Consider the following 20998-nt stretch of genomic DNA (forward strand, 5'->3'; position numbering starts at 1 on the left):
ATAATAAATGGACATCTCCTGCTTTGTATATAAAGTTTTATCTCTGCATTGTTGTGATAGTTTTTGTGGGTTTCTCTAATATTTATTTCTACACCAACAGATATCAACGAATGTCTGAGCAACCCCTGTACAAATGGGGCCATGTGCAATGACGGCATCAATTCTTTCTCCTGCACCTGTGCTCGTGGTTTCACTGGCAGGTTCTGTGAAATAAGTGAGTAACACATATTCACACACTTATAATTGTTTACAGCTGAATTGTTTTAGGTGGTAAGGTACCAACTATTTGGCCCCAGATAGGTAAAGCTTATCCAGAATAGATGTGTCCAGCTGTGGGCATGGTTCTATGGTGGCATGCACAAAGCATGGTTTGAGTGGGCCAAGACTTAATTCACCTGTATATTGCTGTCATGTATACAAATTAATTACCATCATGTCTTACATACATTAATGTCTGTTGTTTTTTAATTATAGATATCAATGACTGCACCCCAACTTCATGCAGGAATGGTGGCGTCTGCATTGATCAGATAAATGACTACAATTGCTTCTGTCCTTCCAACTGGCAGGGAAAGTCTTGTACCATTGGTAATAATATACCTAATATTATTATTGTGACGTTTGTTATTATAATCCAGATGGCGACAATGATAAAACAAAATGAATGAGCTCTTGAACACTTTTATGTTTCAGATGTGAATGAATGTGAAACTGGACAAAATCAATGCAGTGTCTATGCAGACTGTACGAACAAAATAGGATCATATGATTGTACATGCAAGACTGGATACATTGGGAATGGATTTACCTGCAGAGGTATGCTACCTGTTTCTTTAATGCATATTTTATTCTTACTTTCTACTTTTATTTATTTATATTTCTTATATTTACCAATAGTTGAAAGTGGCTGTCTTCTCATTTTTTGGCATTTAAATAGATCCATTACTTGGGGCTGGGGACCCTGCAATAACTTTTTTTTCAGATGCATTAACCCATTTTATCTAATCTTACCTATGGCAAATGACTAATCAATACTTTATTTTATTTCAGAAAAAGTATACACAGTATAGTCATGTCCGTAACAAAGTATATCTGTATAGATAAGTTTTAGTCTCAGCATCTCTCTAAATTAGGCAGACATGTACTTCTTGTATGTGTTTATTGTACATGCAGAGGAATGATACTGTTTCACATTGACAATAAAACTAGGAAAGGGGGAAAGGGGGAAAATAGTTATTACAAACTAGGTATATTTGTAAGTTACATTTGTTACTGATTTATTTTCCTTTATTTTTAGAGAACAGACTGTTTGAATATCAGGAAGATTACAAAGTAACCCAGCGCAGACAGGATTTTGTATCACCCTTCATTAATATCCCAATGGGATTTCCATTTGGTGGCTCCTTTTACAACAAATTATATGTAAGTCATGTATTTTTAACCACTGGTATACCACGAGTTTTGAGTCTTTCGTTAGTAAATCAGCCCAATTCTTCACACTTTCTGTTTTAACACAATTATAATGTAGGTTTAGAGCTCTTCTTTAGGATTTGTGATCAATAGTATACAATGGTTAAAAGAAAACTGGAGACTCAGTTCTATCTGGTAACCCATTCTTTAATGCTTGGCTGCCAGTAATGCTAGAATATCTTAGATTTTGTCATCAACTCATATGTACTAAATGTATATAATTTATAGTTTAAATGTAAGTATGTACTAAATTTATAATTAAAACTGAAAATATTTTTTTTTCTTTACCACAGTTCACGGACAATGGTGTAATCATATTTCAGCGTAATTCTTATGACCCCATTTACACAATGCGTTACCCATTAGGCAGTTTCTACAGCAATGACTATTATACTCCTCCCATGATCGCTGTTTTCTGGGCAGATGCTGACTTCTCCCGTATGGGGGAATTGTACTACCAGGTAAGATAAGTCAATATTTTAAGTTAGCAGTGTAATTATAGGGCTTTAACATAGAAGAATCAAATACAGCATTAGGGTATGTTCAGACTTCATTTTTAGGCTTTTATAAGTGATTTACATCATGCATACATTTACAAACCTATGTAAAAATAGTTGAAATGAAAACAAATTGGTCTGTTTTTTTGTGAAAGCTTTGGCAGACTTTAGACATTTATAAGCATTTGTTCAGAGGCTCTATGTATCTTCTGGGGTAGTTTGCCATCCAAATGCCTCCATAGACTGGCTGCTTATAAAAGCACAGTTTTCTTTTATTTGTATATAGATTTTTTTCTAGAGATGAAAGATTTTCTATAATTATACTATATTTCCTATTTAGTAAACATTTGTATGTCCATGCTTTTTTAGTATCAGTTTTTCACCTCTACCCTACAAAAATTGTATAGCATTGATGATAATTTTTTGTGGCTTTGAACTTATTTCTTACTGTTCAAACATCCCTGTGATAGGCAAAGAAACATTGTGTATAACAATTTTGTGTTTTTTTTAAGACTTATGACTTCCAGGCTTCACCAAACCAGTTCAGTGATTTTAAAACTAAACTTGAAACAGAAATAAAATCGTATTTCACCCTCCCAACTTCAAACTTCAAGGCTCTCTGGGCAATAAAGATAACTTGGGAACGAGTTTTACCATATCCTGCATATTTCTTCAGTTCCACAGAGGTAAAATTGTACTGTAATGCATGCAAGATGGTATTATATGTTATAATGGCCACAGATTTCATTTGTTGGATTAAAACATTATACAGAAGTTTATACCACACGACTCTGCTTGGAAATAACGTGGACAGCTTTATATATTTTCTAAACAGTTAGAATATTCACTGTTGACTGCATATTAACATGTTAAACTCCCCATACTTTTGTACAGCACAACAATTCCATAGCACTGCAAAGCAAAAAAAAAGTGACTGGATTTGTAATAAAATATGACTATCTCTGTGTGCATTTCAAGCTATAAGCAAAGAAACAAGGTTTTTCAAACATGACTGTGGCAGAACAGATTTTGCAGACCTCAAACCAACCCAACCAAGCCCCCATACCCAACTTTAACCACCTCCCAACCGAAGGCCTTTTATTACAACACTTTATAAAATACTTATATTTTTTATAATTTATAAATACCATGACAAATTGTTAACAAACTTTGTAATAAACATAACTTAAACAATAACCATTAACATTAATTTAACATTATTTAACATTAACCTTAATCAAACTGGTTGCTGGTCCTCGAAGGCACCCCAATTACACATGTAGTCTGCTTCCACTTTAATATGAATTGCTCCCAGCTGCCAAACCTCACTGCTTGGGAACAATGTAACTTCCTTCTTTCATCATTGACCTCCACCACCATATGTTGTCTAACCAAAACTTTTCCACAAACCATGGATACTCCACACCAAGATGGGTCCCCAATTCCACTGTCAATATGTATCAATGAACACTACCCCTTGAGGACCTTAGCCGCTTGACCTGTATTCCATAAGCCCCATAAATATAACAAAATACTACTTCAAAAAAGGGGGGGGGGTCAGGAAGAGGCACTGCTTTTTCCCGACCTCTCACACCTTAATCCCTTCTTCACCTCTGCCCCCTAAACCCAACCCTTCTAGCTACCAAAACTAACTAATTAAACCTATCCTGTCTGCTCCCTGTCTGCCCAGTTATGATTCTACTATGCTCCCTTCCTATCTCGCTCCAGGCTTGATTTTACCAGCATTAATAATCCTATTTACATGTATATCTTAACAAACATTGTACCTACTTTCTCTTCCTTGCACCTATAACTTTAAGGTGGTTCTACCATTGAGAGATAATGTAAGCTACTGTGCAATATGTCAGCATTATATAATAATAATAATAATTATTATTATTATTATTAATAAACAGGATTTATTTGGTGCCAACATATTACACAGCGCTGATTTTCAAGTTAACAATAATAAATATCATAATTACAATTACTGAATGCATTGTAAAGAATGCTAAAAATGCCTGGATGTAAAGATAATCTTTTGCTCTTAGTAGTATCATTAGCACTAGAAGTGTCACAATTAACTGTAAACATAAGCTGTATTCTGGAAGTGATTCTGAAGTTATTAACCCAGAGGAGAACAATAGCCAGGCAATCTGTATTGTTTAGGATAAGTTAATGAATGGCAGTTTACATCTCAGCAAAATGTCCACTTTAAAGGAGTTTACAATAGCAGATACCAGGTTTGCCTGGCTAGTACAAGAATGTAGGTACTTTATCATTCCCAATCTAGTAACACCAATTGCCTGCATGCCTGTCCTGTTTTATCATTTGTATTTATGTGTTCCTTGTAGACAAGCACCTATCAAGCTGTACTGGTCACAGATGGCATCTACTCCTTCTGCCTTATGCGTTTTGAAGATGGAGGAATGAAATGGAATTATTACTCAATTCCTCCATATTACTTACCCAAGATGGGCTACTTCAGGTATTTCTCTGTTTCAGTAATTATGTCTAACAAAGGTGTATGGAAATGTCAAATACTTTATTAGTGTTTATTATCACAGTGAGGTATACATATTCACTTACAATATTCTCAGTAGTCTGTGTATACAAAATAATTCAATTATTGTAGTAACACTGTCACCAATCAAATTCTATAACAACCAATCAAATTTTATGGGTATATTTATAAAACAACAACCAATATATTAAAAAATAATTTGCAGATAAATGCTTTTCGGACTGTTTGACATAGTTACAGTAGTCCTGTATGCTGAACACTGTTTTTTGGAAAACCCAGATCATGCCTTTCTATAGATCATCTTTCATTCATTTCCTATAGTTTTCCTAAACATATGACTGAATTTAAAATGTATCATGTAATACTGTTTTCAGAAGAACTATAATGAAAACTATTAGAATTAAAATTAAAACTTGGCACACACAACTTGGCACACAAGTTTTTGCCTATTATTTGAAACGTGAACTTTTAAGGAGCAGCAGTGCTGAATAAAATTGCTCAATGAAATAGTAACTAATGGTGATTCCTATTGTGCTTTCTGTGATTGTGTTTTACTTGTAGTGGAGAACCATCATATTCCAGTTTTGATTCCAAATTCCCAGCATACAATGACCCACAAACAGATAATACTGCTAGTATCCATAAAAGATACACTCCTGATCAGTACAAAGGACAATTCACAAGTAAGTTCATTGATTTTTATTTGAAACACACCGATGTGTAACCATCACAAATCTGATGAAGTAACCATTAAATAAAAATGGACACTATTTATGTCATATGTTATTGTGTTGCGTTTACCCCATCTCTTAGATTGTAAGCTCTTTGGGGCAGGGTCCTCTCCTTCTATATCACTGTCTGTATCTGTCTGTCATTTGCAAGCCCTATTTATTGTATGGTACTGTGTAAAATGTTGGTGCTGTATTAATATTGTTTATTTATAATAATAGTAATAATAATATTAATATGTTTAATACTGTTGTGGGAAACAAAGTAATTTTATGTACTGTATGACCTAACTAAAAGTCATGTTTTTATTTTTAATTTTTTTTGTCTGCAGATAAAATTGGGTATTGGGCATATCGCCTGGAATATAATACAGCATTCACTGTGAATTACAAGCAGAAATGTTTGAGCTGGTATTATAATGAAATGAACCCAAATGAAAACCCTTTCTGGATGTATTATTCACGTCCGTGCCCATGCTCATACAGACAGGCCATATTTGATTCTTCCTATAGACGGGCAAGTGATCTACAAAACTATGGCATTCCCCAGAAATACACAGGTCAGTGTCTAGCTGTTAGAAGTAATAGTGCAGAAAATAATAATGATAAAGCAGAAAACTCCAGATCTGAAACCTTACTCCAAGAAACATCACACCGTGCAAACAAGTCTGTCGGTCCAAGTTTTTTTCATCTTTCTTACATTGTACTTTGCTCTTCTGTTTGATTTAGCAGCCTGTTCATAAGAAATAAAAGCAACTCTCTATAATTTTTATAGCCTTGCTAAACATTTCTTTCATAATGTTTAATGTTTCTAAAAGCTGTAAAACCACCTGTATAACAATTATTTGGGAAAGAAGGGTTATTTCATCAACCAAACAACTTGTCTAAAAGTATTATAAGGGTGTGTGTGTATACATATATATCATTTAAGATTTATTTGTAAGAAGTACTGTGATTGCCTCACACTGGGTTCTCCTGATGATCATGGTGCCCTATGGGAAATGCCCCATGGAAGGCTGCTAGGACAGAAATTGGCATGTATGCTCAATTTAGGGTTTAGGGAGTTATGGTGTTTAATATTAAGAGGTTCCTTTACAATAGTGGAGACAATACTGACCACAATATTTATTCTGCTTTTACCACCAAAAAACTATTAGTGTTAGGTTTCTATGTATATATGGCAGATGTGAAATTTATTATCCACATGTGTTGTCTTTGCATTTATTACTTGTTTTTTTCCCCCTCTCAGATTCGTATAGTCAGTACTACACTTTTCAGACTGCATTCTCAACCTGGTTTGGAGGAGGAACACGGTGCTATTACAATATTTGGCAAAGTTTGTCCTATGGAGAGAAAGAAAGATACTTACCAACTCCCTGGGACTATGAGAACAGCTGGCTTCGGTGGACAAATCCATATTATTACTACAACTCGTATTATAGCTATTACTGGTCACAGGTGCAAACCATTAGAAGTCAATACCAAGGTAACCAAAATTATTCACAATAAATAAAATTCTACAACAAATTACTCTTTTATATAGTATGAATTTCCTATGGTATATATTTTTATTGGTTGCTCTAAAGCTTTTGTAGGATCCACTGATCCCTATGAATTTGTACATTTTTTTTATGACCTAAAATGTTATTATGGTTTACACTGACAAGTCGATGCAATAAGTATACCAGATAATACCATAGCTTTCTCTTTATTTTGTGCTTACAGCAAATGAAGTGGATCCATATAATAACTGTTGTATATACTCTGGTTCTTCATACCTCTGTTCTTTATACCGAACTAGAAGGCCTTACGATTTCTGCTCTGGATATATTCCACCAAGTCTTGGTAAGCTATTAATAAAACCTCAAGTTAACGAGCATTTCAAGCCGAAGTGAGATAATAGAAAATATACAAAAAACATGTTATATCAGCATTTATATAACAAGTGATGTATAACATTGCATTTCTAGCTCACAGCAGAAATCAGTGCCAGGACAATGTCTTTCAGCACCCAAGGCACAAAGGCCCAAGTTTGTTTCAGCATGAGCTGAGAACTAGTCCAAAAGCTTTGTATATTGTTAGAAACACAAAACAGGTGAAACAGGCTCCTTAATAATGTGATTTTTAATTCATTAATTTTCTCAGGATGGCTGTTTGGAGACCCTCACATCAGCACACTGGATGGTGTTCAGTATACTTTCAATGGGTTGGGAGAGTTTACATTGGTTAATGTTAGAGATGAGAACAACACACTTATGTTCACACTCCAAGGACGCACAGGCAGAGCTGGCAATGGCACACAGGCAACTAATTTTATTGGATTGGCTGCAAAGATTCAAAATCAAACAACGGTAAGTTATGTGTATTATGTGTTGAAGCCTTTTATGGAGTTGTATGTGGTAAAAACAATAACAAATGATATAGTAAACTGTAAACACTGCATAATCTGTGGACTGTGATGATGTTTTTAGGTGGAGTGGTTACTACAGGACACCAACATAACCATTGTGAGGATTAATGGTACCACGTTTACTTTACCAGGTAAGGGGCTTCAGTAAATTTTAATATATAGGCTGTTGAATAATCATGCTCAGCTAAATGTGACTAGCAACTGCTACTAACTAAAGCATGAGCTAGATAACCTTCAAAAGGTGGGCAAGGGGGCAGAATCACCAAGCACCCCCCTTCACTTTCATTTTGGATCAGACAAATGGGTGGGGATCAGTGGAGATTCTTTCCCTTTGCACACCTCACCTTCACAGACTGTGCGCCTAAAGTATGTCCTTAATTTTCTACTTCTTAAGAGTACATATTTTATCTATAAAACTAATTTATCTTTTATTTTATACGGGTATAATTGTTAGGTAACATGATTTCTGCAGGTTTCCCTTTTAATTAATTTAACAGAAATTAACACAAAATGAATTCATGAAATGTTGATTACACATGTGATCATTATATTTGTGTATATGCATGCAGTTTATTTTTCATCTTACTTTTTCTAAAGATAATTCTACACATCTGGATAAGATTACACTGGAGAAAACAGAGAAACAAGAAATAATGGCTTCTTTTGATGGTGGGATCTCAATCACAGTGTCTGCTAAGGTGGGAGCTCTGAGCTTTACCACAATGCTAGATGTTACTTACAAGAACAAAACAGAAGGTCTTCTGGGTAAGCTATATTTTATCATACAGTCCTGATAACTGCAAAAGAAAAATGACAACTAATCTTTCATGTAATGGGAAGCAAGCTCAACTGTGAAAATAAACCTTAACAATGATTGCTTTTTAATTAAATGTAGGTGTGTTTAATGATGATAAATCTGATGATCTCATGGCTGCCAATGGAACAAAACTGGAATTTAATGGAGTGAAGCTCCCCAATGAATCTCTGATTTTTGAAATTGGATTGACATGTAAGTATTTGTTCAAAAGCTTTGGCTACAACTGAAATATAAAACCTAAATACATTACAACAAGCGATTTTACTACCTGACTGTGACCTGATACCGGCCTCTTGTAATGCTTGTGCAGTAAATAGACTAAATTAACTTATGTCCTGATAGGAAGATAATATGGAATGACAGAAAAATAAGTTGAACACTCTGCTGCTTCTTATTTTACTGTCCAGTCACAGATTAGGGCCAGTCCAGAAACTAGAGTGTGAAGTAAATGATGCTGTTCATTAGGTTGATAACTATTAGTAGCAGAAAAAGATACTGTAGAGGAAACCTCTGGATTTATAGCAAATATTTCAGCAAAAGATGAAAAACACATTTTATTTATTTAAATATAATATTTATTTAATTATTTGATGGGCTATTTGTTTTATGTTGGATATGCAATTTATCAAATCATTATTTTTGAATATAGTAGTAGTAGTAGTAGTAATTAATGTTTAAGTCTTACATGTTTTGAATGTGTATCCCTTACACCACTTCTCATCTGTTTCTCTTTTACATCAGTGTCTATTTTCATCCCCAAAAATCTACTATGCTTTGATTCCGATGCACATCAACACTCTATGTCTCTTGTGTCTTGTCTCCTCATTTGTTTTTACCTGGAGCATACATTGCATGGTATTTATTGTACTGTATAGACATGTATAATATATTGTTGCCTTATAAATGAAAGGTCTTTTACTGGTATTTACTGGTGTTCACTTATAAAACGTAGCTCACAAAAAAACTTGTCTTGTTATTTTTGCTTTACTCAAGGCTTTAAATGTATTTTTTTACTTTAAAGGGAAAACAACTCCATTTAGCAGCATTTTTATGTACAATGAGACAGAAGGAGAATCTTGGTACACCTACAATAATAACAGTTTTGTACCATTGTTTTATGATGAGTTGCTACTGACTAGTGACCCCGATTTTATCAAGAAAGCAAATGACACTTGCAAAGGAAATGATGAATGTATCTTTGACATCCTAAGTACTAAAAATATTGAAGTTGGACAAGCCACGCTGGGCAGCGTTGTTGAAGCCAAGGAACAGAGCAGCTCAATGAGTAAGACATGACTATATAAATCTTTACTATTCTTACTTATTTTAAATCTAAATGTTTTACTTTTTAGAATTGGCCAAAGGTTGACATGACTTGCACAGTATTTGTACATATTATGTTTATTATAATTATATATATATATATATATATATATATATATAAAGATATGAGGGTATGCCCAACTTAAATAAGTTGTAGATCTTTCATAAAGATCAGGTTTGATCAGGTTGCCCCTTGTGTGGCATATCTTGCAGTACACCTCTTTTAAAAAGGCACCTACCTTCAGAAATCTTTAGAAGTACTGTTCCAAAAAATTGATCTGAAATCAGTGAGAGACTGGGACTACTAAAAGTATCTATGCCTTCACTTTATTAAACATACAAACATTTAAATAAATATTACCATTCTTTCATTATCACACGTACATTTACAATTAGATTTTATGAAGATGATGGAAACTAGAAAAAAAAAAATATATGGCAATATATGTTGGGAGTGCATATTTAAATGGTTTCTACTTCAAATTGACACATAATATTAAGCTATTTAAACTGTTAGTTTAATACGTGGTACTATATTGTGGCAGGTCAGTTTGCATATGCTAGGTTGTATCTTCTCCCAAACTATCCATTATGTTTATTCTTTTATACATACTTTTAGATTTATTGGTTCTATATTTGGTCAGACAATGATTTTCTTTGTTCTTTACAACAACCTAAACAATATTTTTTCTGCAGATAACTTCCCCCCTAATGTGACTGGACCAACCACCCTCCACACAAAGCTCTCTGAACCTTTGACAGTAATTTACACAGCCACAGATGAGAACAATGATGTAGTGGTCTTTTCTCTGCAGACTGACTCTTCTGATATCAATATAACAGGTGAATGTATTGCTTTTCACTGCCATGTTTTTTTTTTTAATTCATTAAATTTTTTAATTCCACTTGCATTTTGCTTATCTATGATGATGATTTTGTGTATGATGAAATTTAATTTAGCCATCCAGCTAATGAAATTGGTATGATATTCTATACAGACATCATTACATCCTTCACATTATTCTGTCTAGCAATTCACGTACCTGATGACTCCTTACTGATTATGTGTCCTTTCTGTCCTGCAGCGGATGGAACGCTGGTATGGCTTCCCACCAGTTCATCTCCTGTTAACGTCTCTGTCATAGCTAATGATTCCAAGGTCGCTACGCAGGTTGTCCTGACTTTGGTTCTTTGCAAGTGTACCAACAAAGGCAGCTGCCTGTATAACAGCCCATTAGGCCTAGGGAACAAAACCACAAACTTCATGGTAAGAAGTTTAACATTGTTTTGTGACATATATATTTGTTACTATATTTTTATATGTGCTTTAAATTACAATTTATTCATTTATTTGTAGGTTGCAGGATGTAGCTGTTCTGCAGCATGGACTGGGATGTACTGTGAACAGGATTTCAATGCTTGTGAAGTAAACAACTGTTTTGATAACAACACTTGCAAAGACCATAAAGCTCCAGAGGAAGGATATGATTGTGGACCATGTCCTTTTGGTTTAACAGGAAATGGGGTAACCTGTACAGGTAAGAAAATTTATCTGTAATATTGCAATGAATGAGTCAATTTTTTATCCTTTTTGTCGTAGGGTAAGTAAGTTGGTTGCCGTAGTTTTTGCTGTAGATTAGAATGTCTATTCATCAATGGATTTAGGAAAATAATGAATTGTTCATGAAGCAGAATGCATACACATTATAGTAAAAATCTAAAATACTATCTATTTTTGTTTTAGATATTAATGAGTGTTATTTAAATACTTCGAATTGTCAACAAATCTGTAACAATTATGTTGGAGGATACACCTGTAGCTGTAATGAGGGCTATACAGTAGATGCACTGAACAGTTCCTTGTGTGAAGGTAAGTCCATGAGTGTAAATAACTAGTTCCTAATAAAGGCAAAATTAAAAAAAAAAGCACTTAGATACTTTAGATGTGAAATATTACCTTGGTGAACATTATTATCAGGAGAGTTTTGTTATCTTCCTTTCAGACATTAATGAGTGTGCCAATGTCACATCTCCATGTGGTGTAAATACCAACTGTACAAATCTCCCCGGAAATTACTCCTGTGATTGTTTGCCAGGATATCAGGGTGATCCAAGTTGGCTGTGTGTAGGTAAGTAAAAAAAGTGTGCATCAAAATGGTCGGGAAAATCCCCATACCCAATATAATGTCCTGCAGAGTAATTTGTTTAAAATTCAAATTCAGTCAATGTGCTATTTGTGTTGTGTAAATGATCAGCTTTTTTTAGTGTATATACATAAAGGAATTCATATTTGCTTATCCTACATACAGGCTTTGCTTGATACTTGATAATCTTGCAAAATGGATGTTTTGTACTCTTAATATTTCTTATTGAATGTTTATTATTCTAAACCAACCAATTCACATAGACTCTCTATGTTTAAGATGTGATCTTGTGGATTCTGATCAGGGAGGTCTGAAAAATTACAGGCAACCTTCTACTCAACCTGTATTATTGGAAAGTGTCCCTTCATGTCAATTCACCAGTTGTCTTTTTTAATTCAGTTGGAAAAATTACATCATTGTGTTATTGCAGATATCAATGAGTGCGCAATGAACATAACTATGTGTCCCAACCAATCTCAGTGCATTAACACAAATGGTTCCTATGAGTGTGCTTGCTTGAAAGGATTCTATGGAGCCAATTGTGATGGTAAGTTTGATCTTTAAGGCCATTATTTCTTGGCTATTCAGTATCATTATACTTTTTCATGTAATCGATATGATATGGCACAAAAAAATACAAAAGCTGGAGAATGAGCTTGCAGAGAGGCAGATACTGTGTTTGTCTAGCAGGCCCAAGGATAACAATTATAAATAAGGCCATGAGTAATAGTACAGAGGAGGGTTGGAGGGGAAGGGAAGTTACAGAAGGGCAGCACGGTGGCTCAGGAGTTAGCACTCCGGCCTTTGCAGCGCTAGGTCCCAGGTTCGATCCCCAGCCACGACATTATCTGCATGGAGTTTGCAGGTTCTCCCCATGTCTGCGTGGGTTTCCTCCGGGTACTCCGGTTTCCTCCCACATCCCAAAAACATGCAGTTAGGTTCATTGGCTTCTCCCTAACAATTGACCTTAGACTACATTAATCACATATCACTATGGTAGGGACATTAGATTGTGAGCTCCTTTGAGGGACAGTTAGTGACACGACTATGGACTTTGTACAGCGCTGTGTAATATGATGGCGCTATATAAATACTGTGTAATAATAATAATACAGAACCATTACAAATTTAAAGTGTTTTATGTTTATGAATGTTGCAGATATTGATGAATGTCGCAATTCCACGGCCTGTCCTGCGGACTCAACTTGTCATAATACCTTTGGCTCATTCTATTGTGGATGTAATGCTGGATTTAGTGGAGAAAACTGCACAGATATTGATGAATGTTCTCTTGGTATAAATAACTGTAGTGCTTGGGCAAACTGTTCCAACATTGTGGGATCCTATATATGCACCTGTAGGAATGGATACTCTGGTAATGGGACAGATTGTGTAGGTAAGTGTCCAATCTTGACCTCCATATTACTGTTAATGAAACATACCAGGCTTTATTTAACAATAAATTACCTAGAATATGTTCCAATAGCAGCAATCAGAACTCAGTACAATATGAATAGGCTGTTTTACTAAAATATTTAAGAAAATTTATTAAACAATTGTATGAATATTCACTTCAATTATCCAGTCATGTGAAATCAATGTTCACACAATGAGGGCCTGATTTATTAACATTCTCCAAGGCATTAGAGTATACACCTTATCCGTGAAGCTCGGTGATCCAGCAAACCCGGGATGGATGTCTTAAAATTCATTTGCTATTTGCTAGCAAATGTTTTGAATCCTGGACCAAATCCATTCCAGTTTTGCTGGATTACCCAGTTTCACTAATGAAAGCTTATCCTTTCCAGCCTTGGAGATCTTTAATAAATCGGGCCCAATTAGTGTGTATAGGTTTTTTAAATTTGTTTTTAGTCTTAATCAAAGAGATCTACACTAATATTGAAGATGTCAACCTGGTTAGTTTTACACTAGAACTTTTTACTATGTCTGTTTTACTATACAGACATATAACGCATAAACTATCTTTTCAGTCTTACTAAGATTAGTCTAAATATTAGTCTAAATAATCTATTTCCTTACTACTAGCTTCTTTAGTAGAGCAGTTAAAGAGCAGTTTATTTCTGCTCTTTTTATCCCCCCTTTAATATCTCTAGTAATATCTATTTGCATAAACTCTAAAATAATTAGTTACTATAATTTTTCAGATATTGATGAGTGCCAAACACATTCTTCTATTTGTGGAAAAAACGCCTTATGTAACAATACGATTGGCAGCTATGATTGCTCGTGCAATGATGGATTTGCTTTTGTAAATGGGACCTGTGAAGGTATGTATTGTTCAGATGGATGTGAGGTTTCACCTCTCAAATCCCACCAAATCTATGTAGCAAGCATGGAGTTAAAAACAAAATTACATATTCTTTAATGCCTTAAAGTCAGTGTATGTCTAGATTACCTGGCTTGTATGTAAGTGCATCTGATAAAGATTTACATTTTTTTATGGGCACATGCAGACAAACGATTTAAAATCTCACCTGTGCACCCTTGGCGTGACTCTGTTATAATTGTCTTCTTGAAATTAAGATTTCATGCCCACTTCCTTGACCAAGGCCCCACCCACCATACCACTATGTTCTTTCATAGCCACAAATACCACTTTACTGGATAGCTAAATGGTGAATGGATCTGAAAAGTGCATAATTGTAAATTAAAGTCTAAGGTATTGAAAAAAAACAAAAAGAAGGTTTCCACTGCAGGCATGAAAAAACAGCAAAATATAGGTGTCATCTAAAGACTGCAGCAGCTTATGTGTTATCGGGTCTTGTACTCTCTGTGGACCATGGAAACTCTGGTTGTATTTGTACTTAGCAACTAAGTAACCAAACCTAACTTCTTCTTCCAATTTGTAATTTCCCCAGAAAACTAAAAAGGAAAAGATAAATGGTTATCAAGACAATACAACTGCAATGTGTACTATAGAAAACTGATGAAAAAATTCCCATCATATGTTTTATGAGATATAACATTTTTTTTTACCATACAGTGCGGTCCCACAAAAGTTGTGTTTGCTTGTGTTGCAGATATTAATGAATGCGCCTCCCGCCAGTATTGTACAGGTGCAGGAAGACGTTGTGAAAATACAGAAGGGAGCTATAAATGCCTTTGCCAGGATGGTTATAAGGAGGTTAATAACAGCTGCATAGGTACGTAAAAGTAATAATAATAAACATGGTATGAAATCACAGACCATTTCAGATTGTCATAGAGTCCGCACCTAAGTCAGTTGTCTAGTATGAACGATACTCATGGTAAACTTACTTTAACATAAATATTTAAGCATTTTCTGAAGACATTGGGGTTTGTAGTATTGGTGGCACACTGCACAACTCAGAATGTCTGTACAGAACAGGAAAATATACCTAATCTATTGTCAGCCATTGGTAGATACGACAGAGTACTGTATAGTAGAAGAGATACTAGAAACAAATAGTTTCTGATTATTTTTAACTAAAATCGTCTGTAAAGTTTCAAGAACAAGATCTTGCTAGCTCTATTTAGAGTATGCATTAACACTATAGTAAGATAGATAGGAAAGAGAATAAATGCTTTGTTACTACTTGTAGGTTCAACATAATAAATCTCCATGCCTAAAAATGTTTGTATTAAATTTAGAATCTAGCAATGATCAAAGTTCAGTTAAATAATATTCACATTGATTATTAATGCAACTGAAAACTCTAATATGTTTATTCTGCGTATAATATTAGTAATTATGGGTGTTATTCCAGATATTGATGAATGTTTATCTCATGACCTTAACTGTTCTGAGCATGCAATCTGCTCCAATGTGGCCGGCTCTTACCTATGCGAATGCAAGGCAAACTACACAGGAAATGGTGTTAACTGCACAGGTAAGTTCCAGTATTTATTCCAGATCATGTACAACTTTTATCCAGTAAAAATTAGAGAGTGAAAGATCTGTCTAGAACACTGGATATGTGCTAAAATTCTGAATGCTTTCCATGATCTAATGCTTTCTGGAAGCCAGCTATGTATATAACCAAGCTGGAGTTGTTTAACACAAATATTTTATTTAATGAAATATCTATGCGTAACATGGTTCCTTTGGGTATTTATTCCATGCATATAGATTTGATCAATCCATTATTCATATTAAATCCACAGGACTTGTCTATTTTACATGGGGATACGCTAGAAAGCTTGAAGAGGAATTTTATTTTCATTCTGAATATATAGTATTCAGAATGAAAATAATGTCAGTTATCATTATGATTATATATTATATTAACATGCAAAATGCATTGATGATCTTATCATTTTAAATACATATATATCAGGCACATTATGAGAATTTTATTTTTATTTGTAGCAATACAGATGACAACAGTTGCAACTAGCCAACCTATAACAATGGAGAATATAACAACACCCTCATCAACCATCACTACTCTAGTTCCTGTTACTAATGCCAGCACTGTTACACCTCACCACTTCAGTGCCTGAGACAAACACAACTTTTGTCACTTCTGGTGTAAATGTAACGGATCTGGGAACAAGTACAAATCGGACAACAGCCACCACTGCTGCACCAACCGCAAATAGTAGTACTACCACAACAAGAACTTTTACTACTACATCAACTCAAACAACATCATCTACTACCACAACTACTGTGCATACCACAAGTGGAGTTGCAGCTGCAGGTAAGCAATACTAGCAGAAGATTTTTAGCGGTTCTCTGTATGTTTTGGTAATATATCAGTTTTCTTGTGTTTACTTTATTATTTCAAGCTAAAGTTTTGTACAGTTATGTACAGTTTCTTACAGTTGTGTAGTTTCCTATGCCAGAGCTGACTGTTTCTGGCCTGCAGTTTTTCGACCTAACTTTAGATAAGAAAACCTACACATGCAGATACTGCCTCTATAATATGCATATATTTTAATATCCACATTTTTAAACACAATAACCTCCCTTTAAACATGATTATGCATTGTAAAATATTTTTGATTGTTACAGCAGTAGATCTTTTTCCTTATGGATCAAAAGCTAATGATACTACTTACCTCCAAAGAAGCACAGATTTTACTTCTCCATTGTTCCAGCCATTGATGGGATTTCCATTTGGAAACCAATTAAGGAATTTGATTTATGTAAGTACTTATTATTTAGTTAAATTCTAATTTTAAATGTATATACTTTACCTAAAACATTTCAATGCTATCCTTTCTTCCTAGTACACGGACAATGGCCATATCATCTTCCCATTATCCAGAAATGATATCTTCTCATATACAAATCCTCCAGTCAATGGATTTGGTACAGATTGTACCTTGGCCTCAATAGCTGTGTTTTGGAATGATGCGGATTTCTCCAAAAATGTGGGAACTACCTATTACAACGTGAGTCTACCAAGATTAATGCTTTTATTCTTTCATTAGCATGCCCATATCTTCAGTATATTTGTGGAGTTTTCGTGATTACTATATCATTCAGAAAATACATCAACAGTGTGGAGAAATGTAAGGCAATTCTATGAAAAAATTTAAATAGTAAATAATAAATAACACATATTTTGAAAACAACAGGAATATCAGGCAAGAAATAACTCAGTAGTTCAAACAGCTGAAGATTTGATTAAGAATTATACAAAAACTTCATATACTGCCTAATGGATACTTTCAATAGCATGCCGACACCTTCATTATATTTTCAGTGCTTTTATGGTTACTATACGATTCAGAAAAAATACTCCTATAATTTTAAAAAATGTGAGATGAGAAAGTTGTATAAAAATGTTTGTACGTTAATAAATTATAATAAACACATATTTTAAAAACAACAGGAATATCAGTCAAGAAATAACTCTATAGTTCCAAAAGTTGAAGACTTGATTAAGAATTATACAAAAACTTCATATACTGCTCAGTGGACATTGAAGATTACCTGGGAAAATGCTCCTGCTTATCCAGCAACTGAAAATGATGTCAAAGTAAGTTGCATATAATAAATTTTACAACAAACAGAGATAACATAACTTCAGAAGGTGTCTCATTGTGATATTCTATCATTTTGTACACTTGTAGACTAGCACATACCAGGCTGTGCTGACCACAGATGGATTTAGCTCCTATGTGCTGATGCTATATAAAGATGGTGGAATGAAATGGGATCTAACTAAGCGCTACCCAAAACCATTGATGGGCTACTGCAGGTACATTTTAATTACCACTGATTAATTTGATAATGTTTCTTATCTCTCTTACATAAACATCTAAAAAGTAACAGTGCAAACATCTTTATAATAATGTCTGTTTTCCTTTTCTAGTGGCAATATGGATGGTTTTTTTAGCAGCAAATTTATCGAAAGTAATTCAGGTATGAACCATTCAAATACCAATCATGGCCATCTTAGAACATGTGTAAATTTAAGTCAGGAGAGCAGTACAGGTATTCTAGTTATACTGTATCTAATATAGCACAATAGAGGCATAAGATCTCCTCATCAGTGTGCTGCTGCTTCTTGCCCATGCTTTTGTGCATACTGGATGTGGCTTTACTTTCTGTCTCCTTCTGACTGGCTAAACAGACTATCAAACCTTGAACAGTGCCCATCTTTATATTTCGTTTGTGTTTTATTTATGTTAAGTCGAGTCAAAATTCTACCTATTTGTTCTGCATAAGAACATACAAGTTCAAAAATTTAATTTGCCTATCAGTGTTAACCTAATAATTCAATATCAGAATCAATATTTTAGCATTGAAAAACAATAGAATTATAGTGCCACATCCATGTTGTGACATTATATTCACCATTTGGCATCATTTTTTTTAATAAAACCATGTACTATTCAAACATTAAAAATACATAAAAACATGCAATACAATTTGAAAAAAAAGTGAGTAAAAACATATTCACGTGGTATTTTATGGTCAATGAATTAGTTTTAGTTTTGTTTCCTTGTGTTTTACTGGTTTTATTCCTCAAGAAACAATTGAAAAAATTGATATACTGTATGTCTTCCAATTAAGAACCATCTGGACTAGTCAGTCCATGTAAGTTTATTTGAATGGGTTTTGTGAAGCATGTTACAATGAAGTATTAGAATCCACAGAAGTAATGCACTTAGTAAATAAAAGGCTAATGTATTCCTTCATAGATACTTGTCTTCCATTGTCTGTCTCATTTAGTCTTCATCATGAGAATCTTCACAAAATCATGGAGAGACACAAAAGTATACCAAGGGGTAGCGACTAGTGTCAACATAATACAACTACATCATGCCACTTCATTGTGACTATTTGCACATTATTAAGTACTATACCCCCCCAACACCCACACTCCACGCCTACCCCTTTGTACAGATCTATTTATAGTTAATTTCAGAGCATTTTCTATGGGCCACTTGCTTTCAGTTTATGTTTGTTTCCCCATTCTATTACATTAATTATCTGCTAAAAATGTGGCTATTTATAATATATTATTAATAAAATACTGTGGAATTTTATTATTAGTGAGTTTTTTTCAACCAAAAGTTCTGTATCTTTGTTTTCAGAATTGCAAGGTCTCAAGTTACTGAACAGTACACTTTTAGATAACAGTCGTATGAAATGTCTTAACTGGTACAATGCTCAGCCTTCACCATCATCATGGAACTCAGCTTTGCTCTCCTGTCCCTGCTTATACAGTCAAGGGATCTCTGATTCCCGATACAGAGCAACAAAATCAGGTACAGCATTTTTATGCAATGCATTGGTTACTATTGACTGTTATAGGATTATAAAATATAATATTAAATTGGACTTTATGATTATCTTGGACAACATCAAAACTTTAATTAGTGTTTTTATTCAAATGTATACATGTAAATCCAGTATTTTATATATGATATAAAGGTAATTGATAAAGAGAGTGGAGAAATTCCTGGACAAAAACTGTTCCCCTCATCTTTTTATTTACCTTCCTATAATTTTCCTCTCCATGCCCTTTCCTGTCACCTTTACTGTTTGTTCCCATTACCTTCTACTTACCTTCCTATTCCCCACATTTGTTTTTTATTTTCCAATCCTTTTTCAATGCCCCCCCCCCCCCCCCATATTCCATACAGTTTATTTCCCTCTCCCTTTCCCTTTCCCCATTCTCATTTCTATTTCTTTTCCTTTCAATTGCCCATCTTTCTTTTGTTTTCCTATCTTTCTTCTCATTTCTCTCATTTCCCTTATGTTTACATTGTCCATCTTTCTTCTGCTTTTCTCATGTTTCCTTCTTCTTACACATAAGGAAGCAGAGAGATAAAATGCATGTCATATTTTAGGTATTATTAAAACTAAGGCTGCATTGCTATGTTATGAGTACCATTTCCTTTTGTCTTAATTCAGTCAGCAGTAAAATATCAGTTTGAATTCTTAAGTAGTCTGTAGCCTATAACAAATGACCAAGATTCCTGACTTGCTGAAGTCAGGTAATGCATAAAGCATTAGTTTTGTTGCTAAGCTTAAGAGTTAGCAAATTGGCGCTTGCATCTGTTACTAATTTAAGGCTTTTTGCTTGTTTATGTTACAATTTGCAGCTGCTGTAGTGTAATGTCGACAATATATCTACTTTTCAGTATCTTAAATTCTATATCTTGTTTGGGGCGTATAGGTGGCAGCAGCATGATCAGCTTGCTCCGTAGCACATTTTCCAATAACAATAATGCTGGTGTAAGGTGCATGTACTATCGTAAGAATCAGTTCCTGGAAGGGTTCCAAGAAAGGGTTTGGATCTCTTCATCTTCGAAATCTGGTAAGTGAAAATACTGGGGTTCACTTAATAAAGATGGAGAAAATGTTCATCAATCAAAGTGAAGCTGTATTTGCTTTAGACATTTAGTCGTATCCAAATAAAAGGACAATATTGGTTATTTAAAAAAAAACAGTTAACACTCCTTTAGTATTTCAGTGCCATACCGTCTACAATAATTAAATAAATGTATTATTTGCAGATGTGTGAAGAAAATAATCATATGTATTTACTGAATACCCATATTAAAGGTGTTATTTTAAAGCGTAACTCTGGCTAGTAATTTTAGTTGGAGCTGGGAAGAATTAGACCTTTTGTCAGGT

General features: G+C 34.2%; 1 protein-coding gene across 1 annotated transcript in view; it reads left to right on the forward strand.

The window, feature by feature from the left end:
* Positions 1–1569: 1569 nt before the first annotated feature.
* Positions 1570–20998, forward strand: part of LOC140329775 (uncharacterized) — a 35425-nt gene continuing 15996 nt past the window's right edge. Inside the window, exons 1-30 of the mRNA XM_072410167.1 lie at positions 1570–1605; positions 1764–1931; positions 2480–2653; positions 4322–4455; positions 5053–5174; positions 5552–5779; positions 6469–6705; positions 6945–7064; positions 7365–7570; positions 7691–7760; positions 8227–8394; positions 8525–8638; positions 9468–9731; positions 10466–10612; positions 10855–11036; positions 11127–11307; positions 11514–11639; positions 12344–12460; positions 13073–13207; positions 14079–14201; positions 14955–15077; positions 15663–15785; positions 16368–16598; positions 16913–17046; positions 17131–17295; positions 17739–17885; positions 17980–18107; positions 18222–18271; positions 19450–19623; positions 20538–20678. Of these exons, the coding sequence (XP_072266268.1) occupies positions 1570–1605; positions 1764–1931; positions 2480–2653; positions 4322–4455; positions 5053–5174; positions 5552–5779; positions 6469–6705; positions 6945–7064; positions 7365–7570; positions 7691–7760; positions 8227–8394; positions 8525–8638; positions 9468–9731; positions 10466–10612; positions 10855–11036; positions 11127–11307; positions 11514–11639; positions 12344–12460; positions 13073–13207; positions 14079–14201; positions 14955–15077; positions 15663–15785; positions 16368–16598; positions 16913–17046; positions 17131–17295; positions 17739–17885; positions 17980–18107; positions 18222–18271; positions 19450–19623; positions 20538–20678 (4468 nt within the window). The remainder of the gene's footprint in view (positions 1606–1763; positions 1932–2479; positions 2654–4321; positions 4456–5052; positions 5175–5551; positions 5780–6468; positions 6706–6944; positions 7065–7364; positions 7571–7690; positions 7761–8226; positions 8395–8524; positions 8639–9467; positions 9732–10465; positions 10613–10854; positions 11037–11126; positions 11308–11513; positions 11640–12343; positions 12461–13072; positions 13208–14078; positions 14202–14954; positions 15078–15662; positions 15786–16367; positions 16599–16912; positions 17047–17130; positions 17296–17738; positions 17886–17979; positions 18108–18221; positions 18272–19449; positions 19624–20537; positions 20679–20998) is intronic.

This window comes from Pyxicephalus adspersus, chromosome 4, assembly GCF_032062135.1.
Source record: "Pyxicephalus adspersus chromosome 4, UCB_Pads_2.0, whole genome shotgun sequence".
In the NCBI taxonomy this organism is placed as follows: Eukaryota; Metazoa; Chordata; class Amphibia; order Anura; family Pyxicephalidae; genus Pyxicephalus; species Pyxicephalus adspersus.